At 43.7% G+C, this 18,661-nt stretch overlaps 1 protein-coding gene and 1 long non-coding RNA gene across 3 annotated transcripts in view; one reads left to right on the top strand and one right to left on the bottom strand.

The window, feature by feature from the left end:
* The window catches only part of LOC141078243 (uncharacterized), a 55,978-nt gene extending 44,217 nt beyond the window's left edge, over positions 1 to 11,761 (top strand). Inside the window, exons 6-7 of one of the 2 annotated variants that reach the window (XM_073565070.1) lie at positions 9,910 to 10,220; positions 11,631 to 11,761. In XM_073565070.1, the coding sequence (XP_073421171.1) occupies positions 9,910 to 10,215 (306 nt within the window). In that variant the 3' untranslated portion in view covers positions 10,216 to 10,220; positions 11,631 to 11,761. Of the gene's footprint in view, positions 1 to 9,909; positions 10,319 to 11,630 lie in introns of those variants that run through there. The other variant, XM_073565069.1, reaches the window with a different exon arrangement.
* LOC141078244 (uncharacterized) lies at positions 2,546 to 11,650 on the bottom strand. Its single transcript, XR_012227729.1, has 2 exons — positions 10,420 to 11,650; positions 2,546 to 2,951 (listed from the first exon to the last, which is right to left on the bottom strand). It is a non-coding gene; the product is annotated as an uncharacterized lncRNA (long non-coding RNA).
* Positions 11,762 to 18,661: the final 6,900 nt, after the last annotated feature.

The following is an 18,661-nucleotide window of genomic DNA, read 5'->3' as shown; positions in this document are numbered from 1 at the left end:
TTATGGAATCACCACAAAAAGGACGTGCATGCAGAATCTAAAAACACCCAAATCACAGATGTGACACAAAACTGTTTAAGCCCTCAATATCACATGCTTAACGGGAATCTATCGCCAATGTTATCCTTTTCTATCTGACAGTGTCAAAGTAGCAACAAAGGCCCCGATTCCAGCAGTGCACCACTTGTTTTCATAAAATCACTGTTTTCCTCTGGCAATAAGCTAGTATTCATAAGTGGAAGTGTCCCGTTGCCATCTCCCTACTGTGCACAGAGAGAAAAATAATAGCACATTTCTTTGCACATACAGTACTATGCAATGGGGTGGGGGTGGAAAAAAAATGCTGCAAAGTAATGGCTTATTCAGATTTCTGTGCCAATCGGTACAAGCATGGGCTGATGCATGGACTGGCCATGGCTCTCCTGACCACAGCAAGACAGCTCTATATCTTTCTATGAGGCTGTCACGGTTGGGTTGGAGAGCCTCGGCCAGTCTGTTCATTGCAGTCAAATTTTGGACAGATTTACATAAACGTCTGAATGAACCTTTAAAATGATTTGAAAATTAGAATGCAAAGTGAATGAACAAAAGTGAAATCTAAATCAAAACAATATTTGGCATGATCATCCTTTGCCTTCTAGCTACACTTGCATGCAGTTTTTAAAGGAAATCGGCAGGGAGGTTATTACAAACATCTTCGAAAACTAACAACAAATCTTATGTGGATGTAGGATCATGTACTCATAAATTCTTCTGCCTTTTCATAGAATCCAAGACTGATTTGAAGATGTTGAGATCAGGGTCAGTGGGAACATGTCATCACTTCTAGGACTCCTTTTTCTTCTTTTTTACGCTGACGACAGTTCTTAATTACCTTTGCTCCAAATTTTGTATGCATCCGGACAATGACTCCAGACATACAGCCAATCAGATGCCTTTCTAAAGGTACTGCAAGATGAATAAGCATCTGCCTGTATTTCTCAGCATTGAGGACAATTTAATTTTGACAAAATTATCAACTCCTTTTTTTGAAACGCAGCTCCAAACTTGCAATCAACCTCCACAAACAGAAAATACTTCATATTTTGACTAATCAGTCCAGAGCATCTGCTGTCACTTTTTCTGACCCCAGTTCCTATGTTTTTGTGCGTAGCTAAGTAGTCTTGGCCTTGATTCCATGACAAAGGTATGAGTTTTGGCCACAATTATTCTATGAAGACCACTAGATGGGTCTAGCTGGACCCAACTGGTTGCTGCTAGTTCTAAGTTGATGGTACTGCTGGTCATCAGATTTCAAAGGGAAATAAGCATGACAAGCTTTCATCTATAGCACTAAGTTTCCTTGGCAGAGCATTGCATCTATGGGCCTCAACGTTGCTCATTTCTTGGTGTCCTCAAAGCTGAGACATATAGACAGACACTTATCCATCATGCAGTACCAAAAGATAGGCATCTGATTGGCATCACATTTATTTTTACAGCAAGATAATGACTCCAAACATACAGCCAATGTCATTAAGAACTATCTTCAGCGTAAAGAAGAACAAGGAATTTTGGAAGTGCCGTTATGTGCCCAAAGAGCCCTGATCTCAAAATTATCGAGTCTGTGTGGGATTACATTAAGATACAGAGAAATTTCGGAAAGCCTACATCCCCAGAAGATCTGTGGTTAGTTCTCCAAGATGTTTGCATCAACTTCCCTACCAAGTTCCTTCACAAACTGTGTGCAAGTGTTCTTAGAAGAATTGATATTTTCATGGATAGTCACTCCAAATATTGATTTAGATTTCTCTTCTGTTCTTCATTTTGCCTTTGCATCCTGTTAGTTGACAAAAATAAACTATTAACAATATTTTTTAAACTATTCTTGCATTGCAACATTTCTTCCAATCCTTCTGAAAACTTTTTTTTGTATTCCTCCATTTCATAGTCCATCCAACCTACTGGGCATATACCACAAAACTTCTCTGTGGGTGTTTGCTTTTTCACCTAGGACACTGACAAAACAATACACTATTGATCCCACTGAGAAGATCTGTGGTATATGCCCAGTTGATGGAAGGAAAAATGTGCATATTATTTACTAAGTGGCATAACTTTATTACTTTGGAATGCAGGGGCACATAAGAATAAGAAAACTGCCCCAGAATCGGTGCAGCATCAATTGGTACTCAGTTTGAATGAGAAAAATTCTGTGAAAGGTCTCTTTAAGGTCCAAGACTTTTTTGTCACATTTTGAAAAACCATACCCATTTATTTATTTTAATCAATACAGCTTTATAAGGGCTTGTTTTTCTGAGGCAAGTATTTTTAGTAGCATCTTTTTGGGGTATGTTGAAATTATGTGATTAGTTTTTATTAATGTTTCATCAACCTTGCTATAATTGGTCAATTTGCTCTTTGGTTGGTCTGATTTGCATTTTTATATTAGGGTAAACTTGTGATGGAATTTTGGCTATCGAGTATATCGTGGCACAGCCGTGTCGGTGCTCAAAAATAGGTTCCTACACCAGAACAATAATAAAGTAAATTTTTGGCACTCAACTTGAGAATAAACAAAGGATTTTATTTGCAGTCAAAGGCAGTAAACGTTTCGGTCAATACATCTGACCTTCATCAATACACAGACTGCTCCTGAGTGGTCCGTGAATATGGAGTAGTAAAATAACACTGAAATGGAGAGAATCATAGACTCCTCTGGGGGTACATTACCCCTGCTACGGAGGGTTATTCTGTTGTTTAGTAAGGTCCTGTGGCAGCTGGTTAAGATTACTAGGTATACCAAGAATGTATAGGGATATTCTGCTATACATTAAAGTTCTGTGACAGCTAAACCAGAATGACAGGTATTACCAAAGTGCTGTTCACGGACTCAATCTGTCCAGTGGTGAATAGTGGTGCTGCCTGCCAATCGGTAACGCGGCGTCCACCGCTGGTTTCCGGTGTCGGAGCTGAAAAAATAAATTATTGTGTATGCAAAATGTAAATGAATATAAACACATGACCTTTACACAGAGAAAAACAAAAACCAAATGTCCTAAAATAAAAAAGTAAAAAATAAATTGCAAAAATTGCATGAAGGTAGTAATGATAATAAGGGTATTTAGTAAACATAATTTTGATCAAAAGAATGTACAAGCCATCCGGCCACATCAAGGCAACACTTGTGAAACAGTCCTAACTCTTGTATTTAAAACCTTTCCACTTGTCAAGTGACGTAAATGTGAACAAGGACCAAGGGACTGAACCACCAGTAATAGCATAGTCTATAGTATAATGCAACCCCCATAGGCAGACTCTATAGTATAATGCAGCTCCCCATAGCCAGACTCTATATAGTATAATGCAGCCCCCCATAGGCAGACTCTATATAGTATAATGCAGCCCCCCATAGGCAGACTCTATAGTATAATGCAGACCCCATAGACAGACTCTATATAGTATAATGCAACCCCCATAGACAGACTATAGTATAATGCAGACCCCCATAGGCAGACTCTATAGTATGCCCCCCATAGGCAGACTCTGTAGTATAATGCAGCCCCCCATAGACAGACTATATAGTATAAGGCAGCCCCCCATAGGCAGACTCTATAGTATAATGCACTCCTCAAAGGCAGACTCTATAGTATAATGCAGCCCATCATAGGCAGACTCTATATAGTATAATTCAGCCCCACCATAGGCAGACTCTATATAGTATAAAGTAGTCCCCCATTGGCAGACTCCATAGTATGCCCCCATAGGCAGACTCTATATAGTATAATGCTCCCATAGACATATTCTACAATTTAATGCAGTCCCCCCATAGGCAGATTCTGTATACTATAATGCAGACCCCCATAGGCAGACTCCATAGTATGCCCCATAGGCAGACTCTGTAGTATAATGCAGCCCCCCATAGACAGACTATATAGTATAATGCAGCCCCCCATAGGCAGACTCTATAGTATAATGCACTCCTCAAAGGCAGACTCTATAGTATAATGCAGCCCACCATAGGCAGACTCTATATAGTATAAAGTAGTCCCCCATTGGCAGACTCCATAGTATGCCCCCATAGGCAGACTCTATATAGTATAATGCTCCCATAGACATATTCTACAATTTAATGCAGTCCCCCATAGGAAGATTCTGTATACTATAATGCAGCCCCCCATAGGCAGACTCCATAGTATGCCCCATAGGCAGACTCTATATAGTATAATGCAGCCCCCATAGGCAGACTCTATATACACTGCTAAAAAAATAAAGGGAACACTTATACAATAAAATATAACTCCAAGTAAATCAAACTTCTGTGAAATCAAACTGTCCACTTAGGAAGCAACACCGATTGACAATCAATTTCACACGCTGTTGTGCAAATGGACTAGACAATTATGAAGACCCACTCAATAAGAGTGTTTCTGCAGGTGGGGACCACAGACCACATCTCAGTACCAATGCTTTCTGGCTGATGTTTTGGTCACTTTTGAATGTTGGTTGTGCTTTCACACTCGTGGTAGCATGAGACAAACTCTACAACCCACAGAAGTTGCTCAGATAGTCCAGCTCATCCAGGATGGCACATCAATGCGAGCTGTGGAAACAAGGTCTGTTAGTGTAGTGTAGTGTCCAGAGGCTGGAGGCGCTACCCGGATAGGCCAGTACACCAGGAGACGTGAAGGGGGCTGTAGGAGGGCAACAACCCAGCAGCAGGACCTCTACCTCCGCCTTTGTGCAAGGAGGAACAGGAGGAGCACTGCCAGAGCCCTGCAAAATTACCTCCAGCCGGCCACAAATATGCATGTGTCTGCACAAATGGTTAGAATCTGACTCCATGAGGGTGGTATGAGGGCCCTACGTTCACAGATGGGGGTTGTGCTCACTGCCCAACACCGTGCAGGGCGCTTAGCATTTGCCACAGAAAACCAGGATTGGCAAAGTCACCACTGGTGCCCTGTGCTCTTCACAGATGAAAGCAGGTTCACACTGAGCACATGTGACAGACGTGAGAGTCAGGAGATGCCGTGGAGAGCGATCTCCCTGCAACATCCATCAGCATGACCAGTTTGGCAGTGGGTCAGTAATGGTGTGGGGTGGCATTTCTTTGGAGGGCCACACAGCCCTCCATGTGCTCACCATAGGTAGCCTGACTGCCATTAGGTACCGAGATGAGATCCTCAGACCTCTTGTGAGACCATATGCTGGTGTGGTTGGCCTTGGGTTCCTCCTAATGCAGGACAATGCCAGACCTCATTAGGCTGGAGTGTGTCAGCAGTTCCTGCAAGATGAAGGCATTGAAGCTATGGACTGGCCTGCCTGTTCCCCAGACCTGAATCTGACTGAGCACATCTGGGACATCATGTCTTGCTCCATTCACCAACGTCACGTTGCACCACAGAGTATCCAGGAGTTGGCGCATGCTTTAGTCCAGGTCTGAGAGGAGATCCCACAGGAGACCATCCGCAACCTCATCAGGAGCAGGCCCAGGCGTTGTAGGGAGGTCATACACAATACTGAACCTCATTTTGACTTGTTTTAAGGACATTACAACAAAGTTGGATCAACCTGTAGTGTGTTTTTCCACTTTAATTTTGGGGGGACTCCAATTCCAGGCCTCCATTGGTTAAAAAATCTGATTTCCATTGATGATTTTTGTGTGATTTTGTTGTCAGCACATTCAACTTTGTACAGAACAAAGTATTCAATGAGAATATTTAATTCATTCAGATCTGGGATGTGTTATTTGAGTGTTCCCTTTGTTTTTTTGAGCAGTGTAGTTTAATGCAGTCCTCCATAGGCATACTCTATGTAGTATAATGCACCCCCCATAGGCAAACTCTACAGTATAATTCAGCCCCCATAGCTAGACTCTATATTGTATAATGCAGCCCCCCATAGGCAGACTCTGTATAGTATAATGCATCCCCCATAGGCAGACTATAGTATAATGCAGCCTCACATAGGCAGATTCTATATAGTTTAATGCACCCAATAGGCAGACTCTATAACACAATACACTCCCCATATGCAGACTCTATAGTATAATGCAGCCCCCATAGGCAGACTCTATATAGTATATTGCAGTCCTCAATAGGCAGACTATATAGTATAATGCGCCCCTAATGGGCAGACTCTATAGCATAATACACTCCCCATAGGCAGACTCTATAGTATAATGCAGCCCCATAGGCAGACTCCATAGTATAATGCACTCCCCTTAGGCAGACTCCATAGTATAATGCAACCCCCATAGGTAGACTCTATAGTATAATACAGCCCCATAGGCAGACTCTATATAGTATAATGCACTCCCCATAGGCAAACTAGTATAATGCAACCCCATAGGCAGACTGTATAGCATAATTCAGCTCCCTATAGCCAGATTCTATATAGTAATATGCAGCCCCCCCATAGACAGGCTCTATATAGTATAATGCACTCCCCATAGACAAACTAGTATAATGCAACCCCATAGGCAGACTGTATAGTATAATTCAGCTCACTATAGCCAGATTCTATATAATATGTAGCCCCCCATAGGCAGACTCTATATAGTATAATGCAGCCCCCATAGGCAGATTCTATAGTATAATGCATCCCACATAGGCAGACTCTATATAGTATAATGCACCCCCCCATGGGCAGACTATATAGTATAATACACTCCCCATAGGCAGACTCCATAGTATAATGCACTCCCCATAGGCAGACTCCATAGTATAATACAGCCCCATAGGCTGACTCTATATAGTATAATGCACTTCCCATTGGCAGACTAGTATAATGCAACCTCATAGGCAGACTCTATAGGATAATTCATCTCCCTATAGCCAGATTCTATATAGTAATATGCAGCCTCCCATAGGCAGACTCTATATAGTATAATGCAGCCCTCCATAAGCAGATTCTATAGTATAATGCATCCCACATAGGCAGACTCTATATAGTATAATGCACCCCCCATGGGCAGACTATATAGTATAATACCCTCCCAATAGGCAGACTCTATAGTATAATGCAGCCCCCCATAGGCAGACTATACAGCATAATACACCCCCCATAGGCAGACTCTATAGTATAATACACTCCCCATAGGCAGACTCTATAGTATAATGCACTCCCCCATAGGCACACTCTATAATGTAATGCAGCCCCCCATTTAGCTGACTCTATATAGTATAGTGCAGCCCCTCATAGGCAGACTCTATATAGTATAATGCAACTCCCCATAGGCAGATTCCACATAATACAGTTCTACTCAAAAGTTTACATACCCTGGCAGAATTTTTGCTTCCATGGTCTTTATTTCAGAGAATATGAATGAAAACACCAAAATTTTTTCTCTACTAAATGGTTAGAGGTTGGGTGAAGCTATTTGTACTCAAACTTCTGTGGTTTCTCTTTTTAAATAATAATGACAGCCAAACACATCCAAATGACCCTGATCAAAAGTTTACATACCCTGGTGATTTTGGCCTGATAACATGCACAGAAGTTGACACAAATGGGTTTGAATGGCTACTAAAGGTAATATCCTCACCTGTGACAAATGCCTCAGAGTGGCTCAGTGATATTGAGGTCAGGAGACTGAGATGGGCCCCTCCAGAACCTTCATTTTGTCCTGCTGTAGCCTATGATAGGTTGACTTGGCCTTGTGTTTTGGATTATTGTCATGTTGGAATGTCCAAGTATGTCTCATGCACAGCTTCCGGGCTGATGATTGCAAATTTGCCTCCAGTATCTGCTGATAACGTGCTGCATTCATCTTTCCTTCAACTTTGACCAAGTTTCCTGTGCCTTTGTAGCTTATACATCCCCAAAACATCAGCAATCCACCTCCGTGCTTTACAGTAGGAATAGTGTTCCTTTCATCATAGGCCTTGTTAACCTCTCTCCAAATGTAACATTTATGGTTGTGTCCACAAAGTTCAATTTTGATCTCAACACTCCAAATTACCTTGTTCCAGAAGTTTTGAGGCTTGTCTCTGTTGTTTTGTGTATTGTAGACAAGATACTTTGTGGCATTTGCGCAGTAATGGCTTTCTTCTGGCGACTCGACCTTGCAGCCCATTTTTCTTCAAGTGCCTCCTTATTGTGCATCTTGAAAGAGCCACACTGCTAGTTTTCAAAGAGTCCGGTATGTCAGCTGATCTTATTTGTGGGTTTTTCTTTGCATCCTGAACAATTTTCCTGGCATTTGTCACTTGTCACAGGTGAGGATGTTTCCTTTAGTAGCCATTCAAACCCATTTGTTTCAACTTCATTGCATGTCATCAGGCCAAAATCACTAAGGTATGTAAAAATTTGATCTGGGTCATTTGGATGTTTTGGGTTGTCATTATGATTTAAAAAGAAAAAACACAGTAGTTTGACAATAAGTGTGTTCACCCAACCACTAACCATGAGTGGAGAAAAAGTTTTGGTGTTATCATTCATATTCTCTGAAAAAAGGCCAAGAAAGCAAAAATTCTGCCGGGGTATGTAAACTTTTGAGCTCAACTGTATAAAGCACCCCCAGAAAAAATAAATACATCTAATACTCCCCTCTCCTCCTGGTTCCTCCGCTGTTCTGAGCGCCCGCACATCCCTTCTGCTCAGGGAACCCATAGCGGCTGAGTGGCAGTGCAGCGAGATAGAGTCTCCCTGCTCTGCTGCAGAATGTAATGTGCACACAGATAGTTACAGTAATGGGTGGGGGTGGGTGGGCCCCCTCAGAGCACAGTGCCCGAGGCGACCGCCCCCTCTGCCCCCCTGGTAGCTACGCTACTTGCCTGGGTCATAGATTTCCAGTTGCATAATACTAATACAGGCTCTCATTGCATCATGGCATAGCCAAACATTTAAAGTGCATCTTCCCACCTACTTGTTTTCCATCTATCTTTGCCATTCTCTGGCTCTATGAAGTCAGAACTGTTAGTCAACCCAAGGGTTATTGGAGATGGAGTGAAAATAAGCAGATGGGTAGGTGTAGCTAAATGTTTGGCCGCACCATAATGCTGCGAACACCTTTAATTGGTTTGTATAGTTTTCCTGTGCTGACAGAGACCCTTTAAATTGGACCCTCCTAAGTATTCTGTATGGGCATTTAGGTCATATATTATAACATGATACTTTCATATCTGATATTAGATATATTATTCCAGAAAAATCTAAGTGTTTTTTAATATGTAAATGAGCTGTTAGGATTTCTGCGCAGGACATAGATCTGCATGAGAATCTGTGACAGAGCTTATTTTAAGAGACAAAGGTGCGTTACCAGTGTAAGACATGTAATGACTGACAGTCTTCTCTCCTCTTCTACATGACTCACACTGGTAACATCCCCTTTCATTAAAAATAAGCTCTGGGGGCAGATGCACAGGGAGATCTATGACCAGCCCATATAGCTTAACAGCTCATTTGCATATATCATAAAAAAAGTATGGATTTTTCTAAGTCATCAGATCGCAGATGTCAAGGTATAATTTTATTCAACATCAAAAGCCTGTGTTAAATATAATAAAATCGGCTATTTCTTATCCACCTCAGGACCACTGTGGTGTCCCTCTGCTGCATTGGTGGTTGTTTACAAGCTGCAGCGGAGACTCAGCGCTGGCCCTGGAGTGGATGAGAAACCGCTGATTTACTGTATTTTTAACACAAAGATGGAGAAAGAAGAAAACTGAAAAGGTGAAACATCCTTTTAAGTGTTGTCTAGGCCTAGCATTATGTCACACAGTACCATGGAGAGGCAGGGTACTTCATCAGTTTGTTTTTATTATTTCAAATGTAGGCACAATAGTGGTCTATGATGTAGCAGAAGGCTGATCATGATCTAAAAAGATAAAACACTTGTAACTTGTATCTTTATTGTTTTAGTCACTGCTTATAGACTTGTATGTAAAGCCATATGTGCTGTGTCCAAAACATTTTTTTTTTCAGGAATATTTCCAAAACTGGGTGAACCAGAACACAGAAAAAGCCAAGTTTATGAAGATTACAGCAAAATGGCCCCAGAAGCACCATTTTGTCTCATATGACTCTTACGCCATAGCTGCAGTAATTGAGGAAAGTATCATCACAGAATATATGAAATGTGCCGTGAGTGTAGAGCTTCATGGGAGATATGCCAGAGGGATGCTGGTTCTGGACACGGAGGATAAATGGAAGAAGGAGCATAAAGCTGTCCTGATGAAGAAATGTAATCTAGACCGCTTTAAAGCACTACTATGGAAAGCTCTTCTATAAGAATAGTAAGAAAACTAAAAAACCTTTTTGTTTGAGCTATTTTGTGGAACTGGCATTACTGTTCACTTCTCATTGACATAAAAATGTTTAATTTGGCAAAGATTCCAAGTAATCCTCTAGTCGGCTTCTGAGAACATTCTTCCTGCTCCTCATGCCACCCACCATTCTCCGTCACAGACTCCCTCTGGTTCTCCGTCCACTCACCATTTCTTGCAGTAGCTGCATCTTCCTCCTTTACACTTGTTTCCCTCCATAGAGCTTCATTAGGGTTAAACACCTTCCCCCTTCAGTCCGGTAAGGAATGGTTTTGTGTTGGACTCATTTTAATTTAAAGAAAAAAAAATAGCCATCAGCTTTAGACATTCGTTACAAAAAGTCTCCTTTAATCAGTCTTATAACGAAAAAACCCAGACCCCTCATATATCCAATCTCTTGATAACAAAAAGTCCTGGGAAGAAAGAGGTGAAAACAGGGAGCGCTATCTAAGCGTAATATTAAAAGTGTAACATCAAAATGGCTTGTGAGCGATTAAACTCACCTCATGGAGTTGTGCAAGCGGGCACAACTCTGAGAGGAACGTGTCTCCAATATGGATCCCTGATGGTGATTTTCTGCCAGCGTGGTTACCGTGGACGGTTCCTGGGAATGGTTCCAATGTGAGGGGTAGAGCAAAGAAACGGAAGACCGGGTTATAAGGCACTTCCAACCAGCTGCAACAAGGATCCAGAGGGATGGAAATTTTTAATTTTAAAAACTTAGCAAAGGGTTGCTAGATGACAAATTAAAAAAAAAAAAACGTAATAAAACAAACGGCGCATTTCGGCTGTCTAGCCTTCATCAGGTGAATATCTGTTATGATCCATACAGTTTATTTATACCTTTTCATTAGTAGTGGCGGGAGGGTGGTACCCAATAGGACATTGCACTTCCACCATTACCGATCCCCCTATAGGTGATGTCAGTAAGTAGAAATAAACCTCTCCGGTTACAATAGGTGCTGTGAAGTGTCTGCAGTCAAGTTTCCATTTGGTTGATGACAACTTATGCAAGTTTTGCAAGACTATAAGGATCATAACAGATATTCACTTGATGAAGACTAGACAGCCGAAACGCACTGTGTTTCCTTTTTATTAAGGTTTTTTTTAATTTGTCATAAGTCATTGAGCAGGCCTTTGCTAGGTTTTTAAAATTAAAAAAATCCATCCATCCCTCTGGATCCTAGAAGCATCTGAGTGGAAGCTCCTTATCGCCTGGTCTTCTGCTTCTTTGCTCTACCATCTAATATCTTGAGCAGTCTACACTAGCGCTGTGGAACATCTCATTCTTTAATATTGTGCAGTCACTGAAAATGTATCTGACATAACTTGATTTAGTTTGTATTAATAAGTAAAACATATTTTGCATTTTCCATATAGCATTTTTGTTTCTGAAGTATCCTACCAGGACACGGATTGGAAATTTGTGCAGAAGACCCTGCGAGGGAAGGAGAAGGATAGAAAGAGGAGGATGGAGGGAGGAAGAGGATATAGGGAGGAGGAGGATGGAGGGCGCTCTGGAAATTAATGGCGCTATATAAGTAAAATAAATTATTGCACCTCTAACAAAACATTTTATATTTTATATACTATAATGTAGTACGGTTCATATAAAAAATGTGTAATATAGGCAAAGATAAATACACAGAGGTTTTGTGAGGGAGGTTATACATCTGAAAAATTTTGGTCATGTATCGATAACTGAAGTACATAAATTATAACATATGACTAAATCCTAGTGATATAGGATAGTTGCAAGTAGATCATCACTCAGTTTCAAAGAACCATGCAGGCCAAGTGTAAATACTTTTTACTGTCCCGCTAGTGTGTCAAGTCTTCACTGTGATTCTGGCACTTAAAGGGAACCTGTCATCAGGATTGTGCACAGTAACCTACACACAGTGTCAGGTCGGCGCTGTTATACTGAGTAAAATGATACATTGTTTGTCATAAATTTCTTGAAAAAAAATTATTATCTTAATCAAAATATCACTGGCAGACGCGCCTATTCAGTAGCATCATTTGAAATGCGATAGAAGCTAATGCACAGACGCTGCCGCTGGCACCATTTTGCTACAGAAAAAAAATATTTGGCGCCTGCGTTGTAGCATCTATCGCATTTTGATTAACATATATATTTTTTTAAATAAATTTATATGACAATCAAATGAACTTCTCTCCCTGTTTTTCTTTAAATGTTAAAGCATTGAGATAAGTCAGTCCAAATATGACCACAATTCTGCAAAGTACATATTAGCGATTATGTTAGGCTGGTTTCACATTAGCGCTTTTTAAGCGCACGCACGGCCGGGGGTAGCTCCGCCCCCGAGCCGGCTCTCTGCCCGGCGTGCCCGCCCCTTGCTTGTAGCGCCGCCTCCTAGCGCACAGCGGCGCCTGCGATCGGCGCACCCTATCTTTAGCAGAGGGTGCGCAGATCGTGCGCAGGCCGTGCGCTAGTTGCGCTTTGACCTGCGCTGCGTACTTTTGATGGTGCGCCGTGCGCGCCGAAATCCGAAAAGTTTGATTTTGGCGCGCACGGCGCACCGTCAAAAGTACGCAGCGCAGGTCAAAGCGCAACTAGCGCACGGCCTGCGCACGATCTGCGCACCCTATGCTAAAGATAGGGTGCGCCGATCGCAGGCACCGCTGTGCGCTAGGAGGCGGCGCTACAAGCAAGGGGTGGGCACGCCGGGCAGAGAGCCGGCTCGGGGGCGGAGCTACCCCCGGCCGTGCGTGCGCTTAAAAAGCGCTAATGTGAAACCAGCCTTAGTGACTGAAAAACAGGAGAGCAGAGACTACTTCTAACATTGTGGCAATGCCATAAGATACAATGTCTGACGAAAACTAGCCCTGGTCTAAAAACATGGGTATTACATACCTGATGATGTGATTTTTTCATGAGACATGACAGCACCACGAGAGAGGGGATCCGCCCTTCAAGGAAAGGAAACCTTCAAGATAAAAGGGGCGGCTCCTCTCTCCGCATCATTTGTTTTACAGAGCACGAGAGGAACTCTGCAGATTAGTGTACATATAAATAATACATCCTTTATACTACTAATTACCAACACCCAAGGGAGTGTATACTGCTAATAATGCACCCAACTAATAACATGATCAATAGGAATAAGGGTGCCGTCATGTCTCATGAAAAAACACATTACAGGTATATAATACCCATGTTTTTCCATCATACATGATGGCACCACAAGAGAGTTACAGCGATTTGTATTCTCTTAAGGAGGGATCACTGCTTGTAACACTCTTCTCCCGAATGTGAGAATCAGAGGTAGCAGATAAGTCTAACGTATAATGTTTGAAAAAGGTAGACGGAGAGGACCAAGTGGCCGCCTTACATTTTTGGTCGATGGAAGCATCTGCTCTTTCCGCCCAGGACGTCGCCATGGCCCTCATGGACTGGGCTTTTAGACCCTCTGCTACTATACGCTAGCATAATGGCCTCTCACCCATCTAGCTATAAGGCCCCGTCACACTAAGCGAGATCGCTAGTGATGTCGCTTAAGGCCTGTTTCACACTTCCGTTTTTGTGTCCGCCAAATGGATCCGTTTCCGTTTTTTTGACGGAAACTGATGCAGACGGATCCGTTTTTAAAAAAACGGATCCGTTTTTTTGACGGATCCGCGGTAACCACTAATGTAAGTCTATGGGACAAAAAAACAGATCCTGCAAAAAAATGGCGGATCCGTTTTTTTACGGAAACCAACGGATTTTGACGGATTTGAAAAAACGGAAGTGTGAAACAGGCCTAAGCGTCACCGATTTTGTATCTCAGTCCATTCCCAGGGGCCCCTGCAGCTTTGCAAGATGGTGTACACGTCTTCCTGGAAGCTCTGTGCAACGTGGCCTTTTCCTTGTGTGCAGGTACAGTGATGCTCCTAGAAACGGTGGATTCCCTCCTCTGGATTCCTTTCTTGTCTTTTCCTCATGGCTCCTCACGGCAACATAGGAAAGCTACCTAGTTTTCCACAGAATAGTTTACAAAGTCTTTCCTTCACAGCTCAGGCACATCTCATTCCTGCAGAAATCTCGGCTCTCCCTTCTCACACAGAAAAGCAGCCCCTCCCCTCTTCAGTGCTGGCAGAAGCGACTAAGGCTACTTTCACACATCCGTTTTTTTAAATCCGGCATGATGTGGCGAAATTTGTGTAAACCAGATCCGGAATTGGATCCGGTTTTTTCACATAGAATATAATGATCGCCGCATCATGCCGGATGGACATGCGGCGCCTCCGGGTTTTGCCGGATACGGCAAACATGCGCCGTCCGGCGTCTGCAAAAAACGTTGGCTGCAACGTTTTTTTGCAGCGCCGGACCGGCTTTTTCAACTGCGCATGCCCGGGCACTATGAGTTTTCACCCCACAAGTGCCCGGCGCGCATCTCTCTCTCTCTCTCCCCCTCCCCTTCTCTCTCTCTCTCCATACGCTCCATACCTTTCTTTGGCTGGCTCTCTCGTCCCCCTCTGTCTCTCTGGCTGCTCTCTCGTCCCCCGCTGTCTCTCTGGCTGCTCTCTCGTCCCCCGCTCTCTCTTCGGCTGTTCTCTGGTCCCCCGCTCTCTCTTCGGCTGCTCTCTCGTCCCCCGCTGTCTCTTTGGCTGCTCTCTTGTCCCCCGCTGTCTCTCTGGCTGCTCTCTCGCCTCCCGATCTCTCTCCGGCTGGCTCTCTCGACCCCCGGTGCTGCGGCTCCTTTAAATGTCCTCCAAGCCGCATCATGGGCCGCATGTACATCCGGTGTCACCGCTGCAGGCCGGATCCGGCGGCCCGGCTATTCGCCGCAGGCCGCCGGACCCCTGACACCGGATGTCTGAAAGAGGCCTAAAGCAGTCTTTACAGCAGGGAAGCACAGAATGTCCCACTGCTCTAACCACTGTCTCTTAAAGTGGCAACTTGTATGTACGGTACATAGCAATGCCACCCCCTTACCCATGACTTGAGTGTAGGGAGGATCTGCTGACAATGCGTGTAAATCCCCAATCCTACGGGCCGATGTGAGCGCCACTAATAAAGCTGTTTTTAATGTTAAAATTTTATCTGATGTGTTTAGTGGTTCAAACGGACTTTCTGTCAGAGATAAGACTAAATTTAGATCCCAAGGAGGAGGAGTAGGAGACAGGACAGAGTCAGCTCTAATACAGGCTCGGATAATTCTGTCCACCCACCTATTTGCCAGTTCACAGTTAAATAATGCTGCCAAGGCTGAGACGTGTACTTTGAGGGTACTGACAGCTAACCCCAACTCTAAACCTTTCTGCAGAAATTCCAGTATTTTCTCTAGTAGTGACCTTTCAAATTCCAGGCTGTCAAATGCAGCTCAGACTTCTGAAGGTGATTGAAGGGACCCTGTGTTAGGTCCTGGTCCTCCGGGAGCACCCATGGGTCTGTCACTGACATCACTCTTAGGATCCCGTCACACATAGCGACTCACCAGCGATCACGACAACGATATCAACATGTCAGGATCCCTGGTGAGTCGCTACATGATCGCTGGTGAGCTGTCAAACAGACAGGTTCACCAGCGATCAGCACCAGCGACGCCGAGCGCGCGGCGTCGCTGTGTACTTCAGTTACCAGTGCACTGATGCAGGGAGCTGGTAACTAAGGTACACATCGGGTTTCCAAGGGGTGTGCGTCACTTAGAAACCCAATGTGTACCTTGGTTACCAGCTCCCTGCATCAGCGCGCTGGTAGCTAAGGTACACATCGGGTTTCTAGGCACAACGCCCCCTTAGAAACCCGATGTATACCTTAGTTACCAGCTCCTGCTCGCCGGTCTCCCGCCTGTCACATGCAGCGATGCTTGCTGACCAGCGGGAGACCAGCGACCCCAAAAATGTCCAGGGCTTTCCATCAACGATCAGCGATACCGGCAGGGGGGCCGGTCGCTGACACACACGGCGATATCGCTGGTGAGATCGCTGTTGCGTCACAAAACTAGTGACTCAGCATTGATCTTGCTAGCGAGATCGCTATGTGTGACAGGGCCCTTAGCCAGTAGAACCATGGTCTTTTTGGCCAAAAGGGGGCTATCACAATCACCCTGGCTTTGTCCTCCCTGATCTTTCTCAGAACTGCTGGTATGAGGCATATTGGAGGGAAGGCATACAGGAGACCTGATGTCCACACTATCCTGAAGGCGTCTACTGCCAACGGCCTGTCTGCTGGACTTAGGGAACAGAATTTCTGAACGTTCCTGTTGACTTTTGAGGCAAAGAGCTCTATACTGGGTTTTCCCCACATGTGCACTATCCGTTGAAAAATGGACTCTTTTAGGGACCATTCTCCTTTCCTTATCTGCCTTCAGGTTGTCTACACCTTGGCCGACAATGAGTGGAAATGAGAGGAAATGGAGTCATGATCTTCGTTGTTATCTGCATTAAGGACCTTGAACGGGTGCCCCCCTGGTGGTTTACATGTGTGACTGCTGTCCGATAGGACTCTCACATGGTGTCCTCTTAAGTGTGGTAACAACCCCTTTAGCGCCTTTTAGATTGCCAGAAGTTCCCAATCGTTTGTGAGGTTGATGTTCATATTTGTGAGGTTGATGTCACCTTTGGATTGTAAGGTGACATCAAGCCCACGGCTTAGTAATGGAGAGGCGTCTGTAAGGCACCTATCCATTGCAAATCCTATAGTTGTATGGTAAATAAAGACATAGCCAAAAGAAAGTCCTTTATTAGAAATAAGACAAAACACAGTTTACCAGGTGAGCAGTTTTCTGTCAAACCGCTTACTTTATTTGTGGGATAAGACCCTATATTGCGCTTGTGTCTCCCTCTTTCCTCACAATACTAGTTCTTTCAATTAAAGGACTTTCTGAGTGTCTGTGTTTTCTTACAATGTGACTATGGGGTTAGTAATGGGGGTGTCTTATTGACGCCTCACCATCACTAACCTTGGGGCTTGATGTCACCTAACAATACAAAGGTGACATCAACCCCCCAACTATCACCCCACTTGCCACCGCTACAGGGCAAATAGGAAGAGCCGGGCAAAGCGCTAGAATTGGCGCATCTAATAGATGTGCCTTTTTCTGGGCAGCTGCGGGCTGCTATTTTTAGGCTGGGGGGGCAATATCCATGGCCCCTTAACAGCCTGAGAATACCAGCCCCCATCTGTCTGCTTTGGTAAGGCTGGTTGTCAAAAATAGGGGGGACCCCTCGCCATTTTATTTATTTAAATAATTTAAAAAACAGCGTGGGGACCCTTCTATTCTTGATAACTAGCCTTGCTAACAGCTGAGGGTTTTCCCTGACTGATTAGCAAAAATACAGGGGAACCCACGCCGTTTTTAAAAAAAATTTATTTACAATGTAGGAGTGGCTGATGAATACTTCCATCCACCGCTCCTGCTGTCACCGCTATTAGTGGCTGCAGGTGTCGGATGATGGGATCAGTAGTCCCATCAGCTGACACCAGTGACCCGAGGTAAACTTTATACAGCTGAGCGCTCACGCTGTCTTTTGACAGCGAGGGAACCGTGGCGCTCTGACTGCCAGGGATGATTTCACCACCGTTCAGAAGCGGTGTTTGCTGCGCTGTCATGCATATGACAGTGTGGGAAACACTGGATTTTCGGGCATATCATTCAAGTGATTAGGGTTCGGGTCCAGGTACTGTTTTGGTACCTGGACCCGAACTTTTTGTAACTGTTCGGCCGGACCCGAACATCCAGGTGTCCGCCCATCTCTAATAATGAGACATAAAGCTCTGGCAAAAATTAAGAGACCACTTTCAAATGTTCAGTTTGTCTGATTTTTCTCTTTATAGGTATATTTTGGAGTAAAATGTAAATTGTTCTTTTAGTCTATAAACTTCTGACAACATGTCTACGAATTTCCAAGCAAAACATTTTGTATTTTTTTCTGACAAAGAAAAATGGTCAAAATTAAAAAAAAAAAAAAAAAAAAAAGTGCTTTCAGACCTCAAATAATGCAAAGAAAACAAGTTCATAATCATTTAGAAACAACAATACTAATGTTTAGTATACCTGATTATGGAGCCTCTACCCTGTCCGGGTGGCAGGTCTGTGAGGCATCTGTGTCCGGGGGGAAAGACTTGCCCCCCCGGACAAACTTCAGGTATGAGTGACAAATTTTAAAAACGCTTCTATCTGCGGTGGAAGGGACGCCAAATAAAAGAGCCACCTTGACAGAATGCAGCATTAGTGCTGCACAAGGTGGCTCTTTTAGCTAAAATTGCCTGGAGGGGGTGACTGGTTCCCCTTTAGGGGTGAACCATGCATAATGTTCGACTTACAAGTTATCAAGAAAATATTGCTACTCTAGAATATAGGAAATATGGGAACAAATGCGCAGAAAAAGTTCAGGTATGAGTAACAAATTTTAAAAACTCTTCTTTCTGCGGGGGAAGAGACACCAAATAAAAGAGCCAC

This window comes from Dendrobates tinctorius, unplaced genomic scaffold, assembly GCF_039654945.1.
Source record: "Dendrobates tinctorius isolate UK_male_01 unplaced genomic scaffold, ASM3965494v1 ptg000528l, whole genome shotgun sequence".
In the NCBI taxonomy this organism is placed as follows: Eukaryota; Metazoa; Chordata; class Amphibia; order Anura; family Dendrobatidae; genus Dendrobates; species Dendrobates tinctorius.
The sequence above is the reverse complement of the archived record's forward strand: the minus strand, read 5'-3'. Positions and strand labels throughout refer to the sequence as shown.